The 24,749-nt window shown below is 47.1% G+C and overlaps 1 protein-coding gene across 2 annotated transcripts in view; it reads right to left on the bottom strand.

Moving 5' to 3' along the window:
• The window catches only part of FABP6 (fatty acid binding protein 6), a 38,605-nt gene that overhangs the window by 2,757 nt on the left and 11,099 nt on the right, over positions 1 to 24,749 (bottom strand). Inside the window, exons 2-3 of one of the 2 annotated variants that reach the window (XM_086718546.1) lie at positions 2,519 to 2,597; positions 1,140 to 1,315 (exon numbers count right to left, since the gene is read on the bottom strand). In XM_086718546.1, the coding sequence (XP_086574672.1) occupies positions 1,140 to 1,315; positions 2,519 to 2,597 (255 nt within the window). Of the gene's footprint in view, positions 1 to 1,139; positions 1,316 to 2,518; positions 2,672 to 24,749 lie in introns of those variants that run through there. The other variant, XM_025924538.2, reaches the window with a different exon arrangement.

The following is a 24,749-nucleotide window of genomic DNA, read 5'->3' as shown; positions in this document are numbered from 1 at the left end:
GATACGGGTAACAAGCACGAGTCGCTCAACCTTGCTGTGCCTCAGTTTTCTCCCCTCTAAAGTGGGGGTAGTAACTGGACCTACTTCAGAGTTATTACGAGGACTAAGCAATTTCATATGACATGTGTAAAGTGCTTGGCACGGTGCCTGGCACATGCTGAGCACACCTTGTTAGCCACGGAGTTAGTTACGATCCTCACTGATAGGACAACGATGATGTCAGCCAAGGATGTGGGTGCAGCTTCGTTTGTAATTGTAAACAACCTAAATATCTAATCTGGACTGTCCACTGGTAAGTAACCTAAATATCTTATCAACGAGGGAGTGTTAGATGAATGGTAGGCTTTCCATACTACAAGATACTATGCAAGCATTAAAAAGAATAAGGCAAATCAGTATGTGCTGACTCAGAAAGACATCATGAGAAATGGTTGAATTTTTTTAAATACACAAGTGACAGAACATGAATGTTATGACTACTTCTTCTCCACTGGGGCAGCCTAAGGGGCAAAGTACGCACGGTCATGACTGGGGCTATAGAGAGAGGGGACCCAGAATGCACGGAAGACCTGAGGGACCAGGCTGGGTCGGATGAGGACAGTCACCTTTTACTTCTTTCTTATGTAAGATTGTGGTTTCAAACCCACATGAGTCTGATTCTAGGGTTGTCAGTCTCTAGGCTACATTGGAAGGCAGCATGAAAAAATGGTTATGCTCTCTGAAGCCAGACTGCCTGGGTGTGAAGGTGCACCCATGCTGTGCAACCGGGGCAAGAGGGCAAGCTGTTTAACCCCATGGCTCAGCCTAACTCCCTCATCTGTAAAATGGGATAGTAATTGTAGCAACTTTGTAGGCCTAACTGCATTAACATATGTGAAGTATTCAGCAGGTGTCTGGGATATATTAAGTGCTTGGCACATGTTAACAATTTTTAACAATTTCGTTACAGTGTCTGTTATGGGGGTAGCATTAAAAACCAGGAGTGGTTAAGTTGCCAAGTAACACAAGTGCTTAGGGGCTGGAGGCTAGACTTGAGAACAGAGCCTCAGCTTTGGGTATAGCCCCAGGGTACACGCTTGAGACCAAGAAGTTAGCCAGAGGCTTAGGGAAGGAGGGAATGGCGGCCAGTGGCCTCTCACCTTGAACTTCTTGCCCCCCACAGTCTCCATGTCACATTCTTTGCCGATGGTGAACTTGTTGGTCATGGAGTGGCCGCTCGGGTAGTGCTGGGACCAGATGAAATTCTGCCCGTCCTGCTGCACCTCCGTGACAATCTTGAAGTTTCGGCCCTTTTCGATAACATCGCTGGGGAGCCCTGGCCCAGGGACAAGTAGAGCAGCTGTGTAAGAGCTGCTTACAGCTTGTGGCTTTGAGAGAGGGCTTTCCTCCCTAGTGGCAGGCTAGCGCAATGGTTAAGAACACAGATCCTAGTTCTACCATGAACCATGAGCTTGGATGAGTCAGTCACTACCTCTCTGAGCCTCAGTGTTTCCATCGACAAAGTGGGGATAATAAGGCCCATTTCACAGGGCTGTTGCAAGGTTGAAATCAAAGTGATAGTGTCTTGTAAAACTTCTGGCATATAATTGACAATAAATAACAGCTGCTCTTCTGATAGTACCGTAGCATACACAGACTGCCAAGCTCACAAAGTCCTTGAACGAATGGGACCACCAACACCGTCTCCTAAGGCTCTTACTTCACAGATTAGACGATGAAGACCTGGACCAGGAAAGGGGCTTCTCAGCATCTCAGTGGAGGCTAGCAGCAGAACCAGGTCTAGCATTCAGACTGGCTCCCTTCCATTCCACATGAGACTGTTGTAGGGGAAGCCAGGCACCGATCCTTCAGGGCCACTCGCAATAATTGACCCAGAAGGACTCTTGTCTCCCCTGTGCCCTGCTCTCAGGGCCTCTCTGGCCACTGGGAGGTAGGGCAGAGATCCCCGGGGCTGTCCCTTGACTCGTGACAATGGTGCTGTCTCAGACTTAGATAGTGCACCAAGACTTCTGCAGGATTGTCAGGACAGCTGTCCTGTGGGTTCCTCACACCCAGTGCCACAAATGGAGTGGTGAGAGGAGTGGCATCTTTGATCTCTTCCCGTAGTTCCTAGCACAGGAAGAGAGGCCCGTGTTTGTTGAATGGCCAAGTGAATGCATGGCTTTTCAAGCCTGGTCTCTATACTGACCTTTTGGTTACCTCTCCCCAGGTAGGATGTGGTGGCCCCCCTCATCATCTCATCATAGGGCCCTGGGTTCTAATGATCTCTGTCCCTAATTTACAGTGTGACCTTGAGGCACCCCATCAGTAGCATCAGGCTGGCCCTTGCATATAACAGGTGTTCAGTATACATTTGAATGAATGAATAAACCAATCAGGTCTCCACCTCACTAACTACTGGCTATGTGACCTTCGACTAGTCACTCCACTCCTCTCGGCCTCAAAGAGTTTGGGTTCCTGGCCCCAAGCTGGCTGTGACAGACCAGCCCTGGGAAGGGGTACTCATGCACTCACTCACCAAGACGCTTCATGAACTCGTCATAATTCTTCTCACTCTCGATCTCGTACTTGCCGCTGAAGGCCATTCTGCTGGAGAGCTGGAGGGCAGACAGCAGGGGGATGAGGGAGAATGGTCGTGGTGCTGAGGGGCCTGGTGCCCCAGCTTATAAACTCTTCCACATGCTGGGGCTCGGCCCCTAAGTCACCCCACCTCTCCCTCCAGCCCCTGAAGAGGAAGCACTTGCCACTTTACAACGTGGGCAGGACCTAAGAGGAGCAGAGCCCTGAGGTTAGTCACCCTGGGGAAGAGCTGGCTGTAAGCCCACTGCCGCTCCCAGCAAGGACGAGGGCAATGCCGTGGCCTTTGAGGCCTCATCCGCCACTGCCATCCCACCCCCAAAACTTCCTCCTTGCTCTGCCCTCCAGCCACACTCTCGTCACCCCTTATTTACTCGTTCACCCTCTCATCCATCGACCAAAGTGCACCAAGCACCTCCTGCATGCGGGGCTGGCACTGAGGAAACACAGATCCATGAGACATATACCCTTTCCCAAAGAGCTCCGTGTCTAGTCCTGAAACGAAACACCTGCCTGCAGAGAACCCTCAGCAGGCAGCATGTTAGTCCTGAGACAGATGCAGATGTGTGGCCTGGGGCTCCAGGAAGGAGTGAGCTCTGCAGCTGGGGTCTGGTGCATGTTTGTGTAGATGGCAATGCTGGTCCAGAAGGAACAATAGGATTTGGATGTTTATTTTCTTTTTCTCTTTTATTTATTTTTTTTAATGCTTATTTTTGAGAGAGAGTGAGAGAGACAGAGTGTGAGCAGGGGAGGGGCAGAGAGAGAATGGGAGACACAGATTCCGAGGCCGGCTCCAGGGAGCGGTCAGCACAGAACCCAATGCGGGGCTCAAACTCACGAACTGTGAAATCAAGACCTGAGCTGAAGTCCAACTAATGCTTAACTGCTTAACTGACTGAGCCACCCAGGCACCCCATGGATTTGGATATTTAAAGAAACAGGAGGGCTGGAGAACACAGGGCGATGCTATTCTAGGATGAGCAGAAGCCTTCAGCTCTTCTCTGTTTCCTCTCTCATCCTTGCGTTCTTTCTTACTGACCCTAAGTATAGCACATAAATAATAGCCATGATCACCATGTAAATACAAGAGTCCATTCTTTTTTTCTTTGCTCAGCATTAGTTTGTAAACACAGTCCCATGTTTCTATAAAGCTGCCTTTTTTTTTTTTAAGTTTATTTATTTTGAGAGAGAGAGAATGAGCAGAAGAGGAGCAGAGAGAGAGGGAGAGAGAGGATCTGAAGCAGGCTCTGTGCTAACAGCAGAGAGCCTGACATGGGATGTAACCCACGAACAGTAAGATCATGACCTGAGCCAAAGTCAGACACTTAACCAACTGAGCCACACAGGCACCCCCCCTTCATATGATTTTTTTAAAAAGCATCTCCTTAAACAGAAGCCCCAGGATGGGATTCCAAAATTATGGGATCTGGAAAATTCTTATAACTCTTAACATGTTTTGCCAAGTTGGGACTGTATTGGTTTGACATCCAGCTTGTCTGGGTGCTGAATTTCTTGGGACACAGAGTTTAGACCATCTTTGGCACTTTCCCCAAACATACCGTCCCCCAACATCTCAAACTATGTCATCTTGATAATCTATTTCTTTTCTTTTTAATAAACTTTATGGTGTAAAGGGCTTTTAATTTTCTGATTATAAAAGTAGTTGATGTTCACAGTAGAAAAACTGGGAAGAACAAAGGACAAATAAACTAAAAACTACCTAAATCCCACCAAAGGGCCTTATTTTTCAATTGTGAAATTAATACATACTCATTGTTTAGAAAGACAAACACTCAGGGGCACCTGTGTGGCTCAGTTGGTTAAATGTCTGACTCTTGATTTCAGCTCAGGTCATGACCTCACCGTTGGAGAGATTGAGCCCTATGTCGGGCTACACCCTTAAGATTCTCTCTCTCTCTCCTTCTCTGCCCCTCCCCCACTTGTGGTCTCTCTCTCTCTCTCTCTCTCTCTCTCTCTCTCTCGCTCCTTTAAGAATAAATAAACATTTAAAAAAGACACTCAGAAACTTTGTAAAGTAAAAGTGAAAGTCCCACATCCCACTATATCTCATTTTCAAGAATCAGTTGCTGTTAAGTTCAGAATATATAGCCTTCTAGACATTTCCCACATGCATACAAATATATTTTCTTTTTAACAAAAATGAAATCCCATGATACTGTTTTATCTTGATTTTTTTCCATGGACATTAATGGATCTTATTTCTTCATGGAAACTGAAAAATATCCTATTCATTTTTTTAAAAGTGTTTTATGTTTATTTATTTTTTGAGAGACAGAAAGAGACCAAGCTGGGGAGGAGCAAGGAGAGAGGGAGAAAGAAATCCCAAGTAGGCTATGTGCTGTCAGCACAGATCCTGATGCAGGGCTCAAACTCACAAACTGTGAGATCATGACCTGAGCCAAAACCAAGAGTCGGATGCTTAACCGACTGAGCCACCCAGGTGCGCCCCCATTCATTATTAAGTGACATTCCAAATGGATAAATCAACTAAGAGTACATTATGTCACCTGGTCTAGGCATGGGAAAACATGGAGCAATTGTCATCTCCCATAAACCTTGGAGGAAAATAATATCACCGCAGTAACTGGCATGTAAGTTAGGTAGAAGGTGACAGCTGACAGGCAAGCTAGGAAGGCTTAGGGGATGGCGTATAGTCTCCTGGATTCCTCTGAGGTCTCTAGTCTTGGAGGAAGTGTGTACTTTGCAGAGTTCCACCTTCGTGCCTTGGCCTGCCTGGACTGACTGCTCACCTCTCATCTGTCTTTCCAAATTCTAACTGTCCTTCCAACTCTGCTTCCTCTAGGGATCCTTCCCTGATTCCTCCAACCTATAGAATGTCTCTTGCAGCAATCCCCATAGTGTGTACCATCTGCTTGTAATGGCTCACGGGGAGACCTGGACTTTACAGTCATATGCATTAGTCTTCATGTATTAGCTCAGAGACTTCAGACACACTGCTTTCATTCACTCAGCAGACATTAGCTGAGCACCTAGTGTGTACTAGACTCTGGAACTGCCAAGTATCTGCCCTCAAGTCTCATGGGGCACTCGGGCTAGAAAACAGGGAGTTACAACCCAGCATGATAAATGAGATAAAGGCCATAACATGGGGATATTGTAGAAAATAGAGATGTGAGCCTGACCACCTCCTAAGGATCAGGGAAAGCTGATCTGAGAAGAATTGACCAATAAGCCAAAGCCTCAACTTACTCATTATTAAATGGGGATTTTAAAAAAGCCATCTTCCAGAGTTTTAATGAAATTAAATGAGTACATAAATAAGGTGCTTAGCACAGGATCTAGTATTTCATAAGTGCTCGTTGAATGATACTGTTATGCCCACTCATTGGCAATTTGTCCAGCCTTTTGAATTTGCTTGTTGTTTTGAATTAATATTTATTTATTGTAGTATTAATTTAATTCTTCACAAAGCATGTCTTTTATGGCCCAATTAGATTGTAATCCCTTCAAGTATAGAAGCTGCACTTCATACTTCCTTGTGAATGTGTACGTGAGAGACACTGGAATACCACTGATTTCATTTTATTTGTTCAGACCAGTCTGCAATAGGCTGTGAGGTTGTGTTCTGTACAGTGTGGTCCTCATCATACACTGCTAAGGGTGTGGGAGAAGAAGACTTGTAAAAATAGAAATTCCTGGGCTCTCCGGTGCCTGGGTGGCTCAGTCAGTTAAAATGTACGACTCTTGACTTTGGCTCAGGTCATGATCTTAGGGTTCATGAGATCAGTACCACATTGGGCTCTGTACTGACAGTGCAGAACCTGCTTGGGATTCTCTCTCTCCCTCTCTCTCTGCCCCGCCCCTACTTGTTTCTCTCTCGTGCGCGCACACTCTCTCGCTCTCTCTTTCTCTCAAAATAAATAAATAAACTTTTTTTTTTAAAAGAAATTCCTGGGCTCTGACCCCCAGAAGTTCTGACTTCGTAGGTCTGGGTGGGGCCCTGGAGTCTGCATTTGACACACCCCCAGTGGTTGTGCTGCACAGTTACCCTGAGGAGCTCTAGGCCAGGGGATGTGGGCAGGATGGACCAGACAGCCTCTCCAGGGCCCTCCAGCTTCCTTTCCCATTGACTTCCTTCTGGACGGTCAAAACTGTTTTCTCCTAAATAGCATCAAGGGCAGGACGGGTGAGGCGGGGGGGGTGTGGGAAAGAACAACACTGTCACCCGGATGCCTGACTCAGCTGTGCCCCTCCTCTCCCCTTCACTGGAGTTTATGTGTGCATCTGACCCTCACCCCTTCTCCACCTGCGCCCTGCCTCTTTTCCTCTTCAGCTGGGGTTCACGTATTTGTTCAGACACTCACTGAGAACTTTCCAAGAGGGGTAAATGAACTCAAACTGCCTCCATATCTCAGTGAGTTTTTATGGGGCAATTGAACTAACAGAGAGAGACTCTACCCCAATGGAGATCAAGTAGGACTCCAAGGCCAATCCCCTGGGCCACTCCAACTTCCCACCTGCACTCTGGCTCCTACCTCAAATCAGCCACCATTATTCTGAGAGTAGCTAGCCTAGAGAGTGGGAAATGCAGATGCTTTAGTCCATGGTTGGAGCAGTAGCCTTCCTCCTAACCCCCCCACCTCAGAACCTTCCAGTGCCTTGCATGGAATAAGTGACTGATCAGGGTTACACATTCCTTAATCAAACCTCCTTCCTCTTCTTTCCTCAACCAAAAATCTGAAGTGCTTCTTGGGGTTCATCCTAGAGTGTCAAGGCTAAATGGGATCTCTGAGGGCAATTTATTCCATGATGATTCTCCCAGCTCTCCTCTCAGGACTCAGCATTCCCTTGGAGCTTCCAGTCAGTACTTTGTTTACCCACAGTTGGAAGCAGAAGAGATGGAGACTCTGAGGCCAGAAGGCCTGGGTCTGAATCCCAGATCTGCCATTCACCGGCTGTGTGACCTTGGGCAAGTCATGTATCTTCCTGTATTTTTGTTTTCCCATGAGTTAATTAAATAAGTTGATCTCTGGAAAGCATTTTCTGCAGAGCCTGGCACAGACTATAGACATACTTCGTTTTGTTGCACTTTGCTTTATTGTGTTTTGCAGATACTGCATTTTTTACAAATTGAAGGTCAGGGCAACCCCAAGTCAAGCAAGTCTACCGGCCCCATTTTTCCAACAGCACTTGCTTACTTTGGGTCTCTGTCACATTTTGGTAATTCTAGCAATGTTTCAAACTTTTTCATTACCATTATATTTCTGATGGTGAGCTGTGATCAGTAATTATGACTGGAAGCCCAGACGATGGTTAGAATTTTTAGCAATAAAACATTTTATCATTAGGGTATGTACATTGTTGTGTTTTTTTTTTTTTTCAGACATAGTGCTATTGCACACTTAATAGACTAGAGCACGGTGTAAATATAACTTCTATATGTGCTAGGAAACCAAAAACTTAATTTGACTCACTTTGTTTTGATATTTGCTTTATTGCAGTGGTCTGGGACTGAACCCACATCTCTAAGAGTTGCCTGTAGGTAAGAGTGTTATGTAAATGTTGCTGTGGCAGGCTAGCTGTGTAGCTTCAGTGCTGCTGTGCCTGGCCACCAGCTTTGCAGTAACAATCAACTCCCTCTTTGCTAAGTGTCAGAAGCCCCAGGGTCCCGTCCTCATTCTTGTCTATTCTCTGAGCACTCACTTCCCTGATGAGCTTGCCCAGTCCAAGTCTTTAAGTGTCATCTATATGCTGATGACTCCAGCTGTTCTCTCTGTCTCAGACCTCCTCTATGGACTTATGTCCAACTGACTACCACCTCACGTCTTATGCCATCTCAAATTTAACATGGTTAAAACCCCCTGTTCTTCAACCCTCAACAAAGCCTCCTCCTCCCCTGAACTTCTCCATCTCAGTTGATAAGAAACCCACCAGGAGCCAACATCTATCCCGAACCTGTGATGTCCTAAATGTTTTACATGAATTATCTGCTCAATTCTCTCAACCAATCGGTTAGGTAGTATCCTCATAATATACTCACCATGTAGATGAGGAAACTGAGCCTCAGAAATGTCACACTCAGGTGGTAATTAGAGACCATAGCCTGGCTTCAGGTCCTGCCCTCATGTCGTCGTCTTTTTCTTCGTCGTCTTTGTCTTTGTCTTTGTCTTCGTCTTCTTTTCTCCTGCCCTCATGTCCTCTAAATACAGCAATTGGTTTGGATGCAGCCTCCAGAACCAACTAATTCTTGTGTCGAGTGTTTGACACATGGCATCTGGAACTTCCAAGAGAGCTGTTATTATCCCTATTTACAGAAAAGAAAGTCTAAGCCCTGAAAGGTTAGATGACTTGGCCAAGGTCACACAGCTTGTTGCTGATGACACTTGGATTTGAACTCAGTTCTCTCTGACCTGAAGTGGTACTTAACACCACTATGGATCCTGCCAGATCCCTGATGAAAAGCAGAATATTGGTCTCTGGTTCTAATGTCAGAATTATGACCCACGCATTCATCAATTAATTCATTCAATATACATTTACTGAGCACCAGTCTATGTGTTAAGGAGCAGAGATACACAGCAAGAGAAAACAGTCCCCACCCCAATAAATGAAGCTCGGCCTCATAGCTCATTCCCCTTTCCCCCATGCACCCCCCTAATTTTAGCCTCACTTCCTTTCCTATCCAGCCCATTGATGCATCACTCTCTCTGCCAGGACCCTCAGTGTTCATTGGTTGGCTTCCCAGGCCCCATCCTTGGACCAAAAAACCCCTGTATTTTCACCTCCCATCTCCAGGATTGCTGATTACAATCAGAAGAAAAGGTACAGTGCAGGGAAGGGAGAGTGACACCACTACAAGTTCATGGTCCTCCCTCAGCCGGGTATTGAACACTCACTAGTCTTTCCCCTCATCACTGGGTGGTTATCAACTCTTATCAAGTCTCCTACATCATCCCCACCACCCAAGTCTACCTCAGTCCCAGCCATCACTTTAATGACCATATATGAATCCACATTATGAATATATCACAACTTAGTCAACCAGTCCTTATTGTTGGATGATTAGGTTAGGTAAGAAAAAGTACATACATGAATAAGAAACACCACAATGTGGAGAACACAAAAACAAAAGCATTATTCAAGACCATGAATTAACATGAAGAGTATTATTTGAGGCAAATGGGGTGGGGCTAAAGTTCTGGTAGATGTTCATGGGTCATAAACCAGTACAGGACAGTGACCTCAGAGATGGTCCCTGGAGATTAGATGGGAAGTCCTAGACAACCTTTGGTCTTCAGAACAGCCTCTTCACTGGAGACAGTATTCACCAAACAGGGCAAACCCTTGTTTTCTGTCTCTGCTCTGTGTCTCTGACTGTTCCACTCAATTTTGAGCTGATGGAATATCTGACTGTTGTAGACACAGTCCTTGATGTTGCAAATAACGAAACCTACTTGAACTAGACTAGGCCAAAAGAAGGGACCTATTAGGTTAAACCATACCCAATTGCTAATATTTGATCTTCTTGACCTTTAAAAACAACAGTTTTTTGTGTGTGGTTCAACCTAATATAAGGATGTGGGGCCAACTTGGAGAGCCCACAGGGTAGAAATGGAGTTGGACAGCATGAGGAACTGGAAAGCGTCAGAACCAGTCTCTCCATTATCATATGCAGCTTCTTTCCCTGTATCTACTTGATTCTCCCCTCTCGTCCTTTCTCTGCCCTGCCAGTGCTCACAGAGAAAAGGGCTTTCAGAGCAACCAACAGAAGCTAACTCAGGAGAGACATTGTGATTGGTCTGTCGTGAGTCAGGTGTCTGCCCATGGTCTGATCATCTGTGGTCACAGAGGCAACGGTCTTTACTGCAAGCAATGGAAACAGATATGAGCAGAAATGAAATTTATTGAAGGGATATGGATTAGGTCACAGAATTTTCAGGCTTGGTAAACAAGCAGGGACAGAAGAGGATAAACAGCTAGAAGAACCACAGCCTCAAATACATCACAGAAGTGGTTTTGTTGGGATCTTGCTCCCTGTGCCACCAAAAGATGGACTGGACAGTTTGCACCCCTATCAACTGTGATACAGCTCACTGGCATTGCAGCCACCATTCCCTTGGGCAGTGGGTATGCCCCCCGCCAAGCCTTCCCCTACCCCCACCAGAATGGATTCTCTTGTCCCTGCTTCTTTGCATCACAAGCTGCAGAGGAAATGTACCTGTGGGAATGTCTGATTGGTTGAGCTCAAGTCAGGAACAGGTACCTCATTGCCACTGGTGATAAGACCATGGGGTATCTGGCCTTTGCAGCTTTGTACTGGGAAGTGGCCTTGACCCCATCTTCCACCAGAACCCATGCAGTGGGGAGTTCTCTAAACATAGAGGAGGGTGCAGACACTCCATCCCACCAAAGGGACAACTTCTCAGGTGGAGAGTGACAGTTTTTGAAAAAGGGACTGTGGAATGGGCAGTTGCCTAGATAGTGTCCACAACAGTGACCTCTCCCCCAAGGTCCTGCCTAGCTCATGTGCTGTGCCCTCCATGAAGCTTTTCTCTCCTCCCAGTCCAGTTCACCTAGGTCTCACTCTCTTCCACTTAAAACCTGCAGAGGAGGGCACGGGATTAAATTATTACCCTTGCTTTTCCGTCTGAGACTGAAACAGCTGGAGGGCAAGAAGTCTGCCTTATGCTTTTCTGTGACTTGTACAGCAGCTGACTCAGGGCAGACGTGTAGTAGGGACTTTACAAGTACTTGTTAATTGACTCAGGCATTGATCAGGACTCTTCCTGATGTAGGTAACAGACACTGATTCTTGGGGCACCTGGCTGGCTCAGTTGGTAGAGGACACAATTCTTGATCTCAGGGTTGTGAGTTCTAGCTCCATGCTGGGTGTAGAGATTGCTTAAAAATAAAATCTGTAAAAAAAAAAAAAAAATGCTGATTCTTAGTGATAAACAAACAAAAAAGTAACTTCTTGGGAGATTATGGGGTAGCTCATAGAAAGGATGGAAAAGCTAAACCACCAGCCCTCAAGATCACACTTAACACCAGGGAGCAAGAAGGAAAGACCAGTGAACCACCTTCAACCATCATCCATCCTTACAGCACACCACTCAAGACTCAAATTCCGAGCTTGGCCAACTATTGGCTGCGTCACCTGGGCAGGTCACTTAATTTCTGCACTTGGGTTTCCACAGTGGCAGAATGGGGCCAACAATTAAACCCACTTCATAGGGCCACGGGAGGATTGGATGACTCCATACATACAGGCACTCAGAAAGCAGACCAGCACCTGCTCTTACAGAGAAAGGGGAATGCATGTTCTTACAAGAACTACAAGTCCTTCCATGATTCCTTAGGACTGGAGAAGAAGATTGTTCACTCCCACATCTACCAGTTTAATCCTGACTGGGGCTGTAGCCAGGAAGGAGGAGGAAAAAGCGTAGGAGGTAGATCCAACAACATCCAAACAACCTCACCTCCACACTTACCGCCAAAGCACCCCATGACCCTCCAAAAGTATTGCCTCGGGCCAAAGTCAGGTGCCAAAAGGTCTTCATCCAGTTCCCTATGCAATTATTCATCTTCCCCTCTCCTGCCTCTGGCTAACTGTGATTAATTCTTGTGGTGGTCACAGGAATCACTCCTAATGAATTTCTAATGAACTCATTTGGTGTTAATGCGGTGTGTAATTCCACAGGACACTCATTATAATTTAGCCTTATTAAGTCTCTAGTTATTGGGAACTACTATTCCTCTAAGCTCATAAGTAGGAGAAAAGTAATTATCCGGAGCAGGCAGTTAAATTCGGGGATGGATTGGACATTCAGAAAAGGGCGAGAAGTGGCTACTCATTTTTTTTTTTTTCTCCTTGGGGTGTACTTCTCTGCAGAGAGGAACCAGCTGTGCAGGTCTTTGAGCTGAGGCAAGAGTGCCCTCCCTGATTTTATATCCCATAATTTTCAGAGCTGTGCAGGTTGCAGTCTGCTTAGTGGGATTTTTAAGGCCCACCCAAAGGTGGCCCTGCAGCCAAACTGTCCACTCACCGATTGCACCACAGGGATGGATTCCTTTGTCTTGGAAGCACTGTTGCACCTTGGAAGGTGACCTGTGCCACACCTCAGAGTTCACAATGTGGTTACTGATAAGCTATCTTATCTGATCATCATAGCATCCCAGTTACTATCATTAAACTTCTTTGACAGATAAGGAGATTGAAGTTCATAGAGGTGAAGAGACTTGCCCAAGGTCACTGGGCGCCAGAATGGAAATGGAACTCACATCTCCAGACCCCCAAGTGAGTTCTCCCTCCAGATCACCTCTCATTTACTGCCTGGTATGCTTCTCATGTGCACATGGCTCGTATTTCACTCCTAGGTCAGCCATCCCTTGAGGATGAAGCTATTTCTATGACCCTCTTTACCTCTTTGACTGCCTTTGGTTCAGAGGGTGGGCTCCAAGGCTTTCTTGGTAAGGGCAGGGCAGGCCTCCTGAAGGCACCGAGAACATTCTCTCATGAACAAGTTGCTTCTCCCTGAAATTTTCTCTTTATTCCCAGTTTCTTACAACCACCTTTATACTTCTAGCTAAAACGTAAATTAAACTTTTCTTAAAGTCTGAAATCATTTTCTCAGGGTGATAAAAGTAACCAATGCTTTTTGCATAAAATGCAGAAAAATGCAGAAAAGTCTAAAGAACATTAAGGGTCAGGGCGCCTGGGTGGCTCAGTCGGTTAAGTGTCCAACTTCAGCTTGGGTCACGATCTCGTGGTTCATGACTTCAAGCCCCATGTCAGGCTCAGTGCTGACGGCTTGGAGCCTGGAGCCTGCTTTGGATTCTGTGTCTCCCTCTCTGCTCCTTCCCCACTCAAGCTCTGTCTGTCTCTCTCTCTCAAAAATAAATAAACAAAAATTAAAAAAATTTTTTTTTTAATGGCGTGCCTGGGTGACTCAGTCAGTTAAGCGTCAGACATCAGCTCAAGTCATGATCTTGCGGTTCATGGGTTCAAGCCCCACATGGGGCTCGCTGCTGACAGCTCAGAGCCTGGAGCCTGCTTTAGATTCTGTGTCTCCTTTTCTCTCTGCCCCTCCCGCATTTGCACTCTGTCACTGTCTCTTTCTCTCTCTCTCTCTCTCAAAAATAAATATTTTAAACATAAAAAAAGCTTATACAATGCTAAAAAAAAATTAAAAAGAACAAAGTTTGTTTTAAAACAAATAAAATACAATAATAAAGAACATAAGGGTCATCTGTAACCCTATCACTCAGATATAACTATTGTTTAACAGTTGGTATATATATCCTTTGAGAACTTATGATATGCACATATAAATATACATACAAACATTTTATTCACAGTGTGATTCTACTATATGTGCTACTTTGGAAATTGCTATTTTTTTTTTTAAGATTTTATTTTTAAGTAATCTCTACACACCCACCATGGGGCCTGAACTCACAGCCCTGAGATCAAGAGTCACATGCTACACTGACTGAGCCAGCCAGACTCCCCTGGAAATTGCTTTTTATTAAACTTAGCAACATGAAATTTCTGAAAGATGAATTTACATTGTCAAATAATAAAATCTAACCTAACAAGAATACTCTCGGTAACTACTCTGGGTTATGAGAAGATACAAAAGAAGGAGAATTTAGAGAATAAATCCCAAATAACCTCATCCACAAGCCAGAAAGCAAAGGTACTTATTGCTACCTATCTTCCACAACATCTCCATTATCAATGTGCCTTATCAAGCTCTAAGTGCAAAGTCACATGGCACCAGGCACCCTGGGAGTTTAAAGGTAAACCCAGGGGCCTGATACGGCCCTTGCCCAGCTCCCCAAGGTCATTTTCTGTTATGCCCTCACTCTCTGCTGCAAACTCATCATCACTGGACACACACCACCCACCAACACACAGACACACACTCACTATGTGCTCTTTTACACCTCCTTGCGTTTACACATACTATTCTCTCTACCTGGAATACCCAGTGGTGTAATTAGTGACAGCTCACTTTTGTGCAATAACCAATTCAATTGTTTGCCTAGGAGGTAAACAAAGAGAGCTCCTTGGAGGGCGAAGCAGGTTTTGTGCAAATGTGGAAGGAAGTGCTGGGCGGGTGGGGGGAAGGTTTTCTTCCCCTCTGAGGTGGAAACAAACTCATCCCGGCCTTCCCTGGTGCTGTATTTAGTTCAGCTCCCATGACCATGGGGCTGCTGTGCACAGTCAAGCCACCTGAAACTGACTTCCTGATTCCTGGGCCGTGTTCTGGTCTGCAAGTCCCTGTTTCCTAACTCTCTCCAGAACTTTCTGTCAGTCCTGGGTGAGGTGCTGTTGGTCTCTGCCATTGGTTTCTCAGCTTGCTCCCAGCCAAGTAGACCCTTGGAGCTGTGGGTATGTTCACTATGGCTATTCAGATGTGGGAAGGAATGGGTAAATTCATGTTGACATTGATGTGACCCATATGTGTGTCTGTGTGCCTATGTGTGCAAAAATGCATACTGCCCAGGTGCATTTACATCTGTGATACTGCAGTGGAAATCGCATGCATGTGTGAGAAAGTATATGTATGTACATATATACATATATCCCTATGTCTGTGTGTAGGAGGATGCATGCTTTCCCTGTGTATAGGTATGTATGCATACAAAGCACAGAGCACATGTGCTCAGCTGTGGTTCTCTGTGAATGGCTTGGACCTGTTTGTATACTGGCATGTGGGAGTGTTTATTTACCGAAGGGAAGGGAGATATTGGTTGGATGCGGTAGACTACAAGTGGAAAACAAACAAAGCAAGTAAAAACCCTCAAACAATAATAAAGTTATTATCTTACATAACAGGAGTTCCAGACGTGGGGAGGAAGGACTCTTAAGATGACTGATTGCATTGATCAAAATATCTTTAAGAACCTGTTCTTTCCACCTCTCCACTATGCTTGATTCTATATCCTTCTGGTCACAGAGTGACTGCAATATTTCCAAATCACACACTCAGACATGAAGAATCCGGTAACAGATAAATGCATCTTTGCTTTTGGGGTGACTTACCTAAGAAGGAGGAAGTTGTCCCCAGAAGCCCCAATCCTACTCCCCCCACCATGCCTCATTGGCTCGAACTTGGTTACATGGTCAAAGCTAAACCAATCTCCGTTAAGAGAACTGAGACCACCAATTCCACTTAAACTAATTAGGCCCCCTCCTGGAACTAAGGATGGAATTAGCTTTTCAAAGCCCAAGGCTGCTCAGAGGAATGGCAGTCATTTGACAGAGTTTTGTCAGGAAGACAAATGTGTGGGCACCTGGCTGGATGAGTGGGTAGAGCATGGGACACTTCATCTTGAGGTCATTACTTAAAAAAATAAAAACAGGGGCTCCTGGGTGGCTCAGTTGGGTTAAGCATCTGACTCTTGATTTCGGCTCAGGTCATGATCTCATGTTTCATGAGTTCGAGCCCCACATCAGGCTTTGTGCTGACAGTGAGGAACCTGCTTGAGATTCTCTCTCTCTCTTTCTCTCTCTGCCCCTCCCCCACTCTTTCTCTCTCTCAAAAAAAAAAATAAACATGAGAAAAAACAGTGTTAAAAAGAAAGACAAATGGGAATGGATGTCGGGTAGACAGTCAATAGTGTCTAGTACAAAGGTGTGTGTATGTATATGAGCATGTCTGTAAGTGTACATGAGTCTGTGTGTATATAAACATAAGTAAGTATACAATATGTATGGGTGTTTCAATTGCCTATTGTTGCATAACAAACCATTCCAAAACATAGTGGCTTAAAACAACAAAGTTTTATCAGTTCCCATGATTCTGTGGGTCAGGAATTTGGGCAAGGTGTGCCAGGGTGGTCATCTCCACATGGCATCTTCTGTGGTCACTCACAAAGCTATATTCCACGAGTAGCTGGGCTGAGCTGGAAGGTCTAAGGCTTCCCTTACATGTCTGACACAGTGTTCCTCTGCACGGTTCCTTTCTCTCCTTACATGACTAGTTTGGGCTTCCTCACAGCATAGTGGCCTCAGGAAAGGTGAATTTCTTAAATGGCAGCTGACTTCCAACAAGGTAGAAGCAAAAACTGCCAGTAATTTTGTTTTATTTTGTTTTGGGCTTTTTTTTTTTTTTTTTTTTTGCCAGTCCTCTTAAAACCTGGATTTAGAACTCTCAGAATGTCACTTCTACCACAAGTATTCAAGAGAAGGGAAATAGAATTTGCCTTTTGATAGGTGGGAAAGGATGCACAGGCAGAAGAGAAAAGAATCAATGGCAGCCATCTTGGGAAATGATCTACAACAGTAGGAATATGTGTTGAACATGAAGATAGGCGTGTGTGAGTGTGTGCGTTTTTGTTTGTATGTGTGTATTAAGTCATGTGGGTAGATGTATGTAAGTGTACGTGTGCCAGTTAACACATGCATGCCTGTTTATGTGCATATATGTACATGCAGATGGGTATTTGTGGAGGGATGTGCATGTACACATAAGGAGAGATGCACATGTGTATAGGGGCGACTGTCCACCTGAGCTAGGGGCTTGCGCCAGTAAGGAAAGCTGGTGGAATTGACCTGTCCTAGCTGTGGCCTTCCTGGGTAGATATGCTGAGACTGCCAGTCTTGGCCAAGGTAACAATCTAATCATTACTAGGATTTTGTCCTTGACTAGTAGGCTGTGGGTCCCAAGCCAGGCATAAGACTCAGCCTTTATCATAACCTCACTAAAACCACACTGATAGCAGTGGAGAAGGACCCTCTACAATTTTTTTTTTTTTAATTATTCCCTGAGGTTCTGGGGTTTTCTACCTAGGGAACTACTGGCTCCATGATCCCCACCCCATCCCAGCCCTGCCCTTGGAGCTGTAAACCTCATGACAGGATTTCAGAGACAGTAGTAAGCCCAAGTTTCAAGGCTGCTCACAGGGTGGCGCTGAACCCTTGGCTTCTCTTTCACAGCACGTTTCCCAGTAAAGAAACTATGATGGGATGGCAGGACAGGAAGCAAGAGGACTTGGAGGCTTGGGACTCTCTCTCACCCTCTCTGCCCCTCCCCAGCTCACATACTCTCTCTCTCTACCTCTCTCTTTCGAAAATAAATAAACTTAAAAAAAAAAAAAGAGGCTGGCACTTCTGCAGCCTGAGTTCAGAGAGGTTAGGGAACATACCCACAGTGATCCAGCTCTCAAATCATAGAGTCAGGATTTGATCCCAGACTTAACACTGTGTTTCACGGCCTCGACTTCCACCTCAGAAAGTCACATGGCCTGTGACTGTGCAGTGAGGGGCTTGAAAAGGAACTGGTTGGGGTAGGGCATGTGGGGACGCGGGCCCCTCTCCCCGGACCATGTTCGGTTCCACTTCTTGCAGGAAAGGCTGAATCCCCAGCAATCTTCCCTATTTTGGGGGCTGGTTTTGTGTTTCAGGCTAGGCACCCTGGCGTCTGGCTGTAGGGCTTCCCACAGAACAGGGTGTGCAGCGGGTTTGCTGACGGAGACGAGGCAGAGGAGCTTAGGTGAAAGGTGGGGGAAGCTGGGTAAAGACAGAGAGAGAGGCCCCAGCAGGCAGGACAGAGCCAAGGCTGGCTAACAGCCCCACACACTGCTCCCTTCTCCCCGCCCCAAGCGTCTGGCTGCCACAGATGCCGTGACCTGGAGCGCCCTCTGGTGGTGCACTCTGCAGCCTGGCCTGCGAAGGCCCATGGGGGTCTGGGTCCAGGGAAGAGGGGCTGCCCCTTTTGTCCACACTCATCTCTGGGGGGCTGGCTGGCCTGCCACTATACCGGGGAGTGTCCTTCCTCGGAGGAAAGCCAGCTCAATAATAGTAACAACGAGGCACTCACAGAAAGAGTCACAAAGGGACTGCTGGAAGGAGGAAAGGGACTCTTGAAGCCATGACTGGCCCATCAGAGTTACAGGAAAGGTGTAACAAACCCCGCACGTGGCCTCCCCACTGTGACCTGGGACAGCATAGCATTTGCACCAACGACGTCTTGGCACCTTCACAGGGCTGCGGGGGTCAGCATCTGTTGCCCTATCACCAGTGGCTGGGCCAGCCTCAGCCTGTGAGCCTCCCTGAGGTAGAGGACAAAGCCTGCAATGAGACGGAGCCATAGGGTAGAAAGGGGTTCTTGAGGGGCACCTGGGTGGCTCAGTCAGTTAAGCATCTGACTTTGGCTCAGTCATGATCTCACGGTTGGTGAGTTCGAGCCCCATGTTGGGCTCTGTGCTAACAAAACAGCTCAGAGCCTGGAGCCTGCTTCAGATTCTGTATCTCTCTGTCTCTCTTCCCATCCCCTGCTCATGCTCTGCCTCTCTCTGTCTCTCAAAAATTAATAAATGTTAAAAAAAATTAATAAAAAAATTTTTTTAAAAGGGGGCTCTTTATTTTTTTTTTTTTCAACGTTTATTTATTTTTGGGACAGAGAGCGACAGAGCATGAACGGGGGAGGGACAGAGAGAGAGGGAGACACAGAATCAGAAACAGGCTCCAGGCTCTGAGCCATCAGCCCAGAGCCTGACGCGGGGCTCGAACTCACGGACCGCGAGATCGTGACCTGGCTGAAGTCGGACGCTTAACCGACTGCGCCACCCAGGCGCCCCAAAAGGGGGCTCTTTAGATCATCTTATCATTCGTTCCCTTGTCTATTCTAAATCTTCTTGATCCCCTACTATGTGCAGACACACAGGTCCTGAGGATACGGAAATTAACAATAGGCAAGGTCCCTGACTTCCGGGAATAGAGATCCCAGGCCAGGAGAATCAAACAACAAAGGAACAAGGTCAAAAGTGCTGGGAACACCACACAAGGGCGTGATGTACCAGTGTCTAAGGAGGTCCTTTTCAGACTAGTGGACAGGGAAGGCCTGGTAAGAATTTTTGGTGTAGAGACTTTAATGCTTAGAACACAGGACTGTGAATAGCGAGCAGAGAAACTTCTGGCAAAAGTTCAGCTTGTACCAAAGCTGGGGTGGGGGGTGATCTCAGTATATTGCAGGAATAGAAGGAAAGACAGGGTGGGGTGAAAGAAAGAGCAAGAAGGGCTGAGGTCAGAGAGAGGGCAGGGACCACACAGGCTCCAAGGCTGTGCCAGAGACTTGATTTGATCCTGAGGGCTGAGGCTGTCATTGGAGGGCTTTGACCCTGAGGACGGTGTGATCCGATTTGCATTTTTAATAGGTCGTGCCTTTTGTCTTGTGGAGAATAAAGGATAGAGAGAATGAGGGTGAAAGCAAGGAGGCCAGCTAGGAAGTGACTCCAGGTCTCCAGATATAGAGATGGTTGCTGAAATGGGGCAGGGAAGAGTCATGTTCTGATGAATCTTAGGGGCACAGTGGATAGTAGATGGTGAGAAGGACCTGCTGGTGGATTGTCTGGGAGAGGCTGGGAGAGCCGAGACCAGGCTGGGTGCCTTCCCTCCCACTCCACGTCTTCTAGCCTGGGTATGGGCCCTACTGAGTCATCTCCCTCAGCTCACTTCCAGGAGGGGTGAAGGACCTTAGACTCCACTGCCAGAGACCCCCAGGCCTGGATCCTGTGTGGGTGTGTTCAGACACTAGGGACCTGGGGACCCGAGGTGCTTTCAGCATTCTATAGCTCTCTCCCCCTCCTGTGCAGTCTCTCATTCTCCTCCCTGGGCCCCTCCCTTTGCGCCCCCCTCCTCTCTCTCTGTCCCTCCCTCTCTCTCTCTCTCTCTCTCTCTCTCACACACACACACACACACACACACACACTCACACACATACACGCAGTTTACTGCAGCCTTATCAGAAGGAAGCCTCCAGCAGAAACAAGGGGTCTCCAGGGACACAGCAAGAGGCGCTGACTGTGGAGTTTTCCAAGGAGGGGGAGGCAGGCTGTGCTGCCTTCCACATTCCTTCCTCCGGTCCCTGCTGCTTCCACAGTACCCTCCTGGCTCTTGCAGCAAGAGAAGCTGTGGTTCCCAGCTAGAGGCGATTTTGTCTTGGGGCATTTGGCAGTCCCTGGAAGCATTTTTGGTTGTCACAAGTGGGGAGGGAGCGAGACAGGCATCTAGCGGGTAGAGGCCGCTGAACCTCCTACAAGGCACGTGACAGCCCCCACCATAAAGAATGGTCTGGCCCCAGATGTCAACAGTGCTGAGGGTGAAAGAAACTGCCCTAGGCTCACTGCCATCAAAAATGGAAGAGACTGTCCTCTTCCCTGGTCCTGCTGTCATCACGCTGCCATGGATCAGGTGGTGGCCATGTGGCCGTGCTGTGGCTTCCTTTTCTCCCTTAGTCCTCTCAGCCACACAGTGAGGTAGGTAGTAGTATTCGCCCAAGGTCACTCAGTCAGTGAGAGGCCTGGTATTCAGATGCTAAAGCCTGAGGTTTCACTGCCCCCTCCCTCAAGAACACATTTCACAGGGAGAGTCACTGTGGTTAGCAATGGGACACTCTGTTTCAAGTGAAGTCTTACTGGGAAGTCTAAAGTGTAAGAGGTAAAGTAAGACTGCCTAGGTTGAGGCAGCCTGGGAGATTATCAAAGCCCCCACACCCTCACCCCTGCACTTCCACCCTTCAAGGCCCATACCCTTGAACCTCTAAGGCCATCTCTCTACTCTGGGCCACCGCGGAGGGCTGCACGTGTTGTGCTCTGCAAAATGGGGGACACCATTCCTGTGAGCTACCTTGTGAGGCTGGTAGGGTTAAGGCAAAGCTACGTTTAGGGCAGGGGTGGCAAATAGGTTTCATTTCGAGTGTGAACATGCATTGCTTGTTAGACAAGGTGCCATGAATAATTAATGAGGTCAGGAGCTTCGGGAAGGAGGTGTGAGGTAGCTGTGAATGCTGAGTATCTGCCTTCCCTGTTCTAAGATATAGGAAATACGAAATTGAACTTTACTAGGAGATATCTTGCCCCTCTCCTTGCAACTCAGTGGTGAATCCAAAATGGAGCTGTCAACCCTATATTGAAAACACACATGTACACACACACACACACACACACACACACACACACAGACTGGAGGCCCCTATACATGGAAGTCCCCAAGAAGAGCCTCCAGCAGGCCCTGGATCGGGGAACCAGCTCTGCCTCTTTCCCAGAACCCTGTCAGGTTTGATTTTTGGGTGCTTCTGACATTTGTCTTAACCTAATATTGATGTAGAATCCTATGTTTGGGCAGAGAGGCTGCCATTGAGATTTTTTTTTTTTTTCCACTTACTCACAACCCTTTGGTGGGGAAGGTTTGGAGCTAGAACTGGCAGAATGAGCCAGATTAAGGATGCCCCTTCACCAGGTCCCACACTGGAGTAAGATCCTCCCTCCTGAGGGCCTCATCGTCTTCCCACCCTTTGTCACTGAGTGGCACTTCCCACCACTGCTGCTGAGTGGCATCTCTGGGGATCTGGCCAGGAGGACCAGAAGAGACCTTGTAATGCAGGACAGCAGGCACTGTCTGTTCTCTCTGCAGGGGGTTTCCCAGCTGCCCTGGAGCCTGGGAATCTTCCAGCCTGGGATGAATCATCCTGGCCCTCTGCCTTCACCCCCTCCATTGCTCTGCCTGGACCCAGCTACAGAGTGAGGCCACTAAGGCCAAAACTGATGTTCTCCCTTCTCTGTGGCTAGAGAGGCCAGGAGATGCAAGCTGCAGCCTCTCTAGGACACCATACCACAAAGGGAAGAGTGGTACAGGGAAGTGCTAACAGAAGCTGACCTCCAGGAGGAGAGGGAGGGAGACCCGTCATGCATTGCGATGTGTACTACAGCGGACCTATTTCAAGAAACAATTAACAAGAGAAAGCATCAAGGGGTGGGTGGCTGGCTCAGTCACAGGCATGCTACTCTTGTTCTTGGGGTCATGAGTTCGAGCCCCGTGTTGGGCATAGAGTTTACTTAAAATTTTGTTGTAAAAAAATGGTAAATCAGTGAGTGAGGTTCCTGGGTGGCTCAGTAGGTTAAGTGTCCGACTTTAGCTCAGGTCATGATCTTGTGGTTCGTGAGTTCCAGCCCCGCGTTGGGCTCTGTAACAGCTCAGAGCCCTGGAGCCTGCTTCAGATACTGTACCTCCCTTTCATTCTGTCCCTCCCCTGCTCTCTCTCTCTCTCTCTCAAAAATAAAATGAAAACATTAAAAAAAAACAATTTTTTTAACAGTAAATCAAAACAAGCAAACCATATTTATGGGGCACCTGGCTGGCTCAGTCACTAAAGCATGACACTCTTGGTCTCAGGGTCATGAGTTTGAGCCCCATGTGGGGGTAAAGTTTACTTTAAAAAAAAGGAGAAGGAGAAGAAAAAGGAGGAGAAGAGAAAGCATCAGTTTGGGGCTGGATGCTAGAGCCCCTAGAGGGGAAGGTGGGCCAGGCTAACCGCAAAGAGTTAGCAGAGTCAGCCATGGCTAGATGGAGGGGCTCTGGGTCTCATCCCCTTGTCTTGGCCTCGGAAAGATGAAATTGTGCCTTCCCAAGAAATTCCTTATGTGAGTATTTGTTTGTTCAGGAAAGAGATACTTTTGAGCGCCTACTTTGTGCTTTGTACTACACCATGTGCTGGCCAAGGTCCCTCCTTCCCTGGAACAAATAGCCCTATAGAGTGTGTGTGAGGTATAGACAGGGAAACAGGCGGACAGTGCCAAGTGGGACTGGGGCTGACTGATGCGCTACCATCAAGGTGGGGTCTGATAAGCAAGGGAAGCCCTCCCAGCGGAAGTGATGTGGAAACTGGGGTCCAAAGAATGAATCAAAGCCAAGGAAGGCTGGGGGCACAGGGAGAAAGCTGTTCCAGGCAGAGGGAGTCTGGGGGAGAGATCCAGCTCTGGGACAGAGACAGGATGTGGATTTCTTATAGGATTTGGGAGCTGTGTGGTCTTATCTCTAGCTACCTTTGAGCCCAGACAGCTTTCAAGCAGATCCTGGGCATATGTACAGTGTCTGGTCTTCCTGTGTGTGCACATATCTCTGCCCAGGGGGCCAGTGAATCACCAACTCCGGACTGGGTATGTTTTTGTGGTTGCCTCCTGACCGTGTGCCTGACTAACACAGGGCCAGGCACATGATCAGGATCAATTTCTCTTGAAAGGTTCTGTTGCAAGTTCATGATCTCCCACTGAGAGAATAGAGATCCAGGGACAATGAGTCATTAGCTCATCAGATATTTGTTGAGCACCTACTCCATGTCAGACGTGGGCTAAGCATTGGGGACTGAGGAGAGAACAAGCAAACAAGTTTCCTGCTGGAATGGAGTTTACATTCCACTGGGGGAGGGACAAGGTGTGCAGAATATCAGATAGCACGACTGCCAGAAAGAGGACAACACAGGTCTTGTGTTAAGAGGGTGGGTGGGGTGGCCAGAGAAGCTTGGCTGGGGAGGTATCACTGGGCCATCTCCCATTTGAAAACCTGCAAGAGCTCAGGGGACAGCCGAGGACTTGACACCCTGGAGAGTCAGGGGAACAAAAGGAAAGGCACTGAGGCTGGAACAAAGGGAATGAGGACATGAGGGGGGTCAGGGCAGAGACAGGCAGTGACTAGATGGTAGAGCACCCTGTGGCTGATGTAAGGATTTGGGTTTTATTTCAAGTCAACTAGAAGTCTTCCAGGGTTCTAAGCAGAGATGTGGTAAGGCTTGATCTGCCCTTTTAAAAGATCACAACAGCCCCCGGGGTGCCTGGGTGGCTCAGTCGGTTAGGTGTCTGACTTTGACTCAGGTCATGATCTCATGATTTGTGAGTTCAAGCCCGGCATCGGGCTCACTGCTGTCAGCACAGAGCCCACTTCGGATCCTTGCCCCCCTCTCTCTCTGCTCCTCCCCAACTTGCACTCTGTTTCTCTCAAAATAAATAAATAAACTTTAAAAAAAAAGATGACAGCAGCCCCAGAGATTTGGGGTATATTTTCAAGGATAAATGAAAATAAGTTGCCAATATGTTGTTGGACGTGGGTTGAGGGAAGGGAAGAGTCCTAGAAGACTCCTGGATTTGGGGCCTATGCAACCAGTTACTCTAGCTGTTGTCATCAGAAAGAGCTCATTTCGGGGGTCAGATAGGCCCAAATTTCAGTCCTCATTTAACTTTTTCAAGCCTTGGTTTTCTCTTCTGAAAAATGACAATGAATGACAGTTGCCCACAGAGGGTGTTAATTCTTGTCCCTTGACCAAAGAGATTACAGATATCCAGAAAGATAAAGTGTCCTGTCTAAGGTCACATAGCCAGACGAAATACCTCTAAGTTTGCTCACAGGA

Source organism: Puma concolor, chromosome A1 (genome assembly GCF_028749965.1).
Source record: "Puma concolor isolate L17-30 chromosome A1, mPumCon1.1.hap2, whole genome shotgun sequence".
In the NCBI taxonomy this organism is placed as follows: Eukaryota; Metazoa; Chordata; class Mammalia; order Carnivora; family Felidae; genus Puma; species Puma concolor.
The sequence above is the reverse complement of the archived record's forward strand: the minus strand, read 5'-3'. Positions and strand labels throughout refer to the sequence as shown.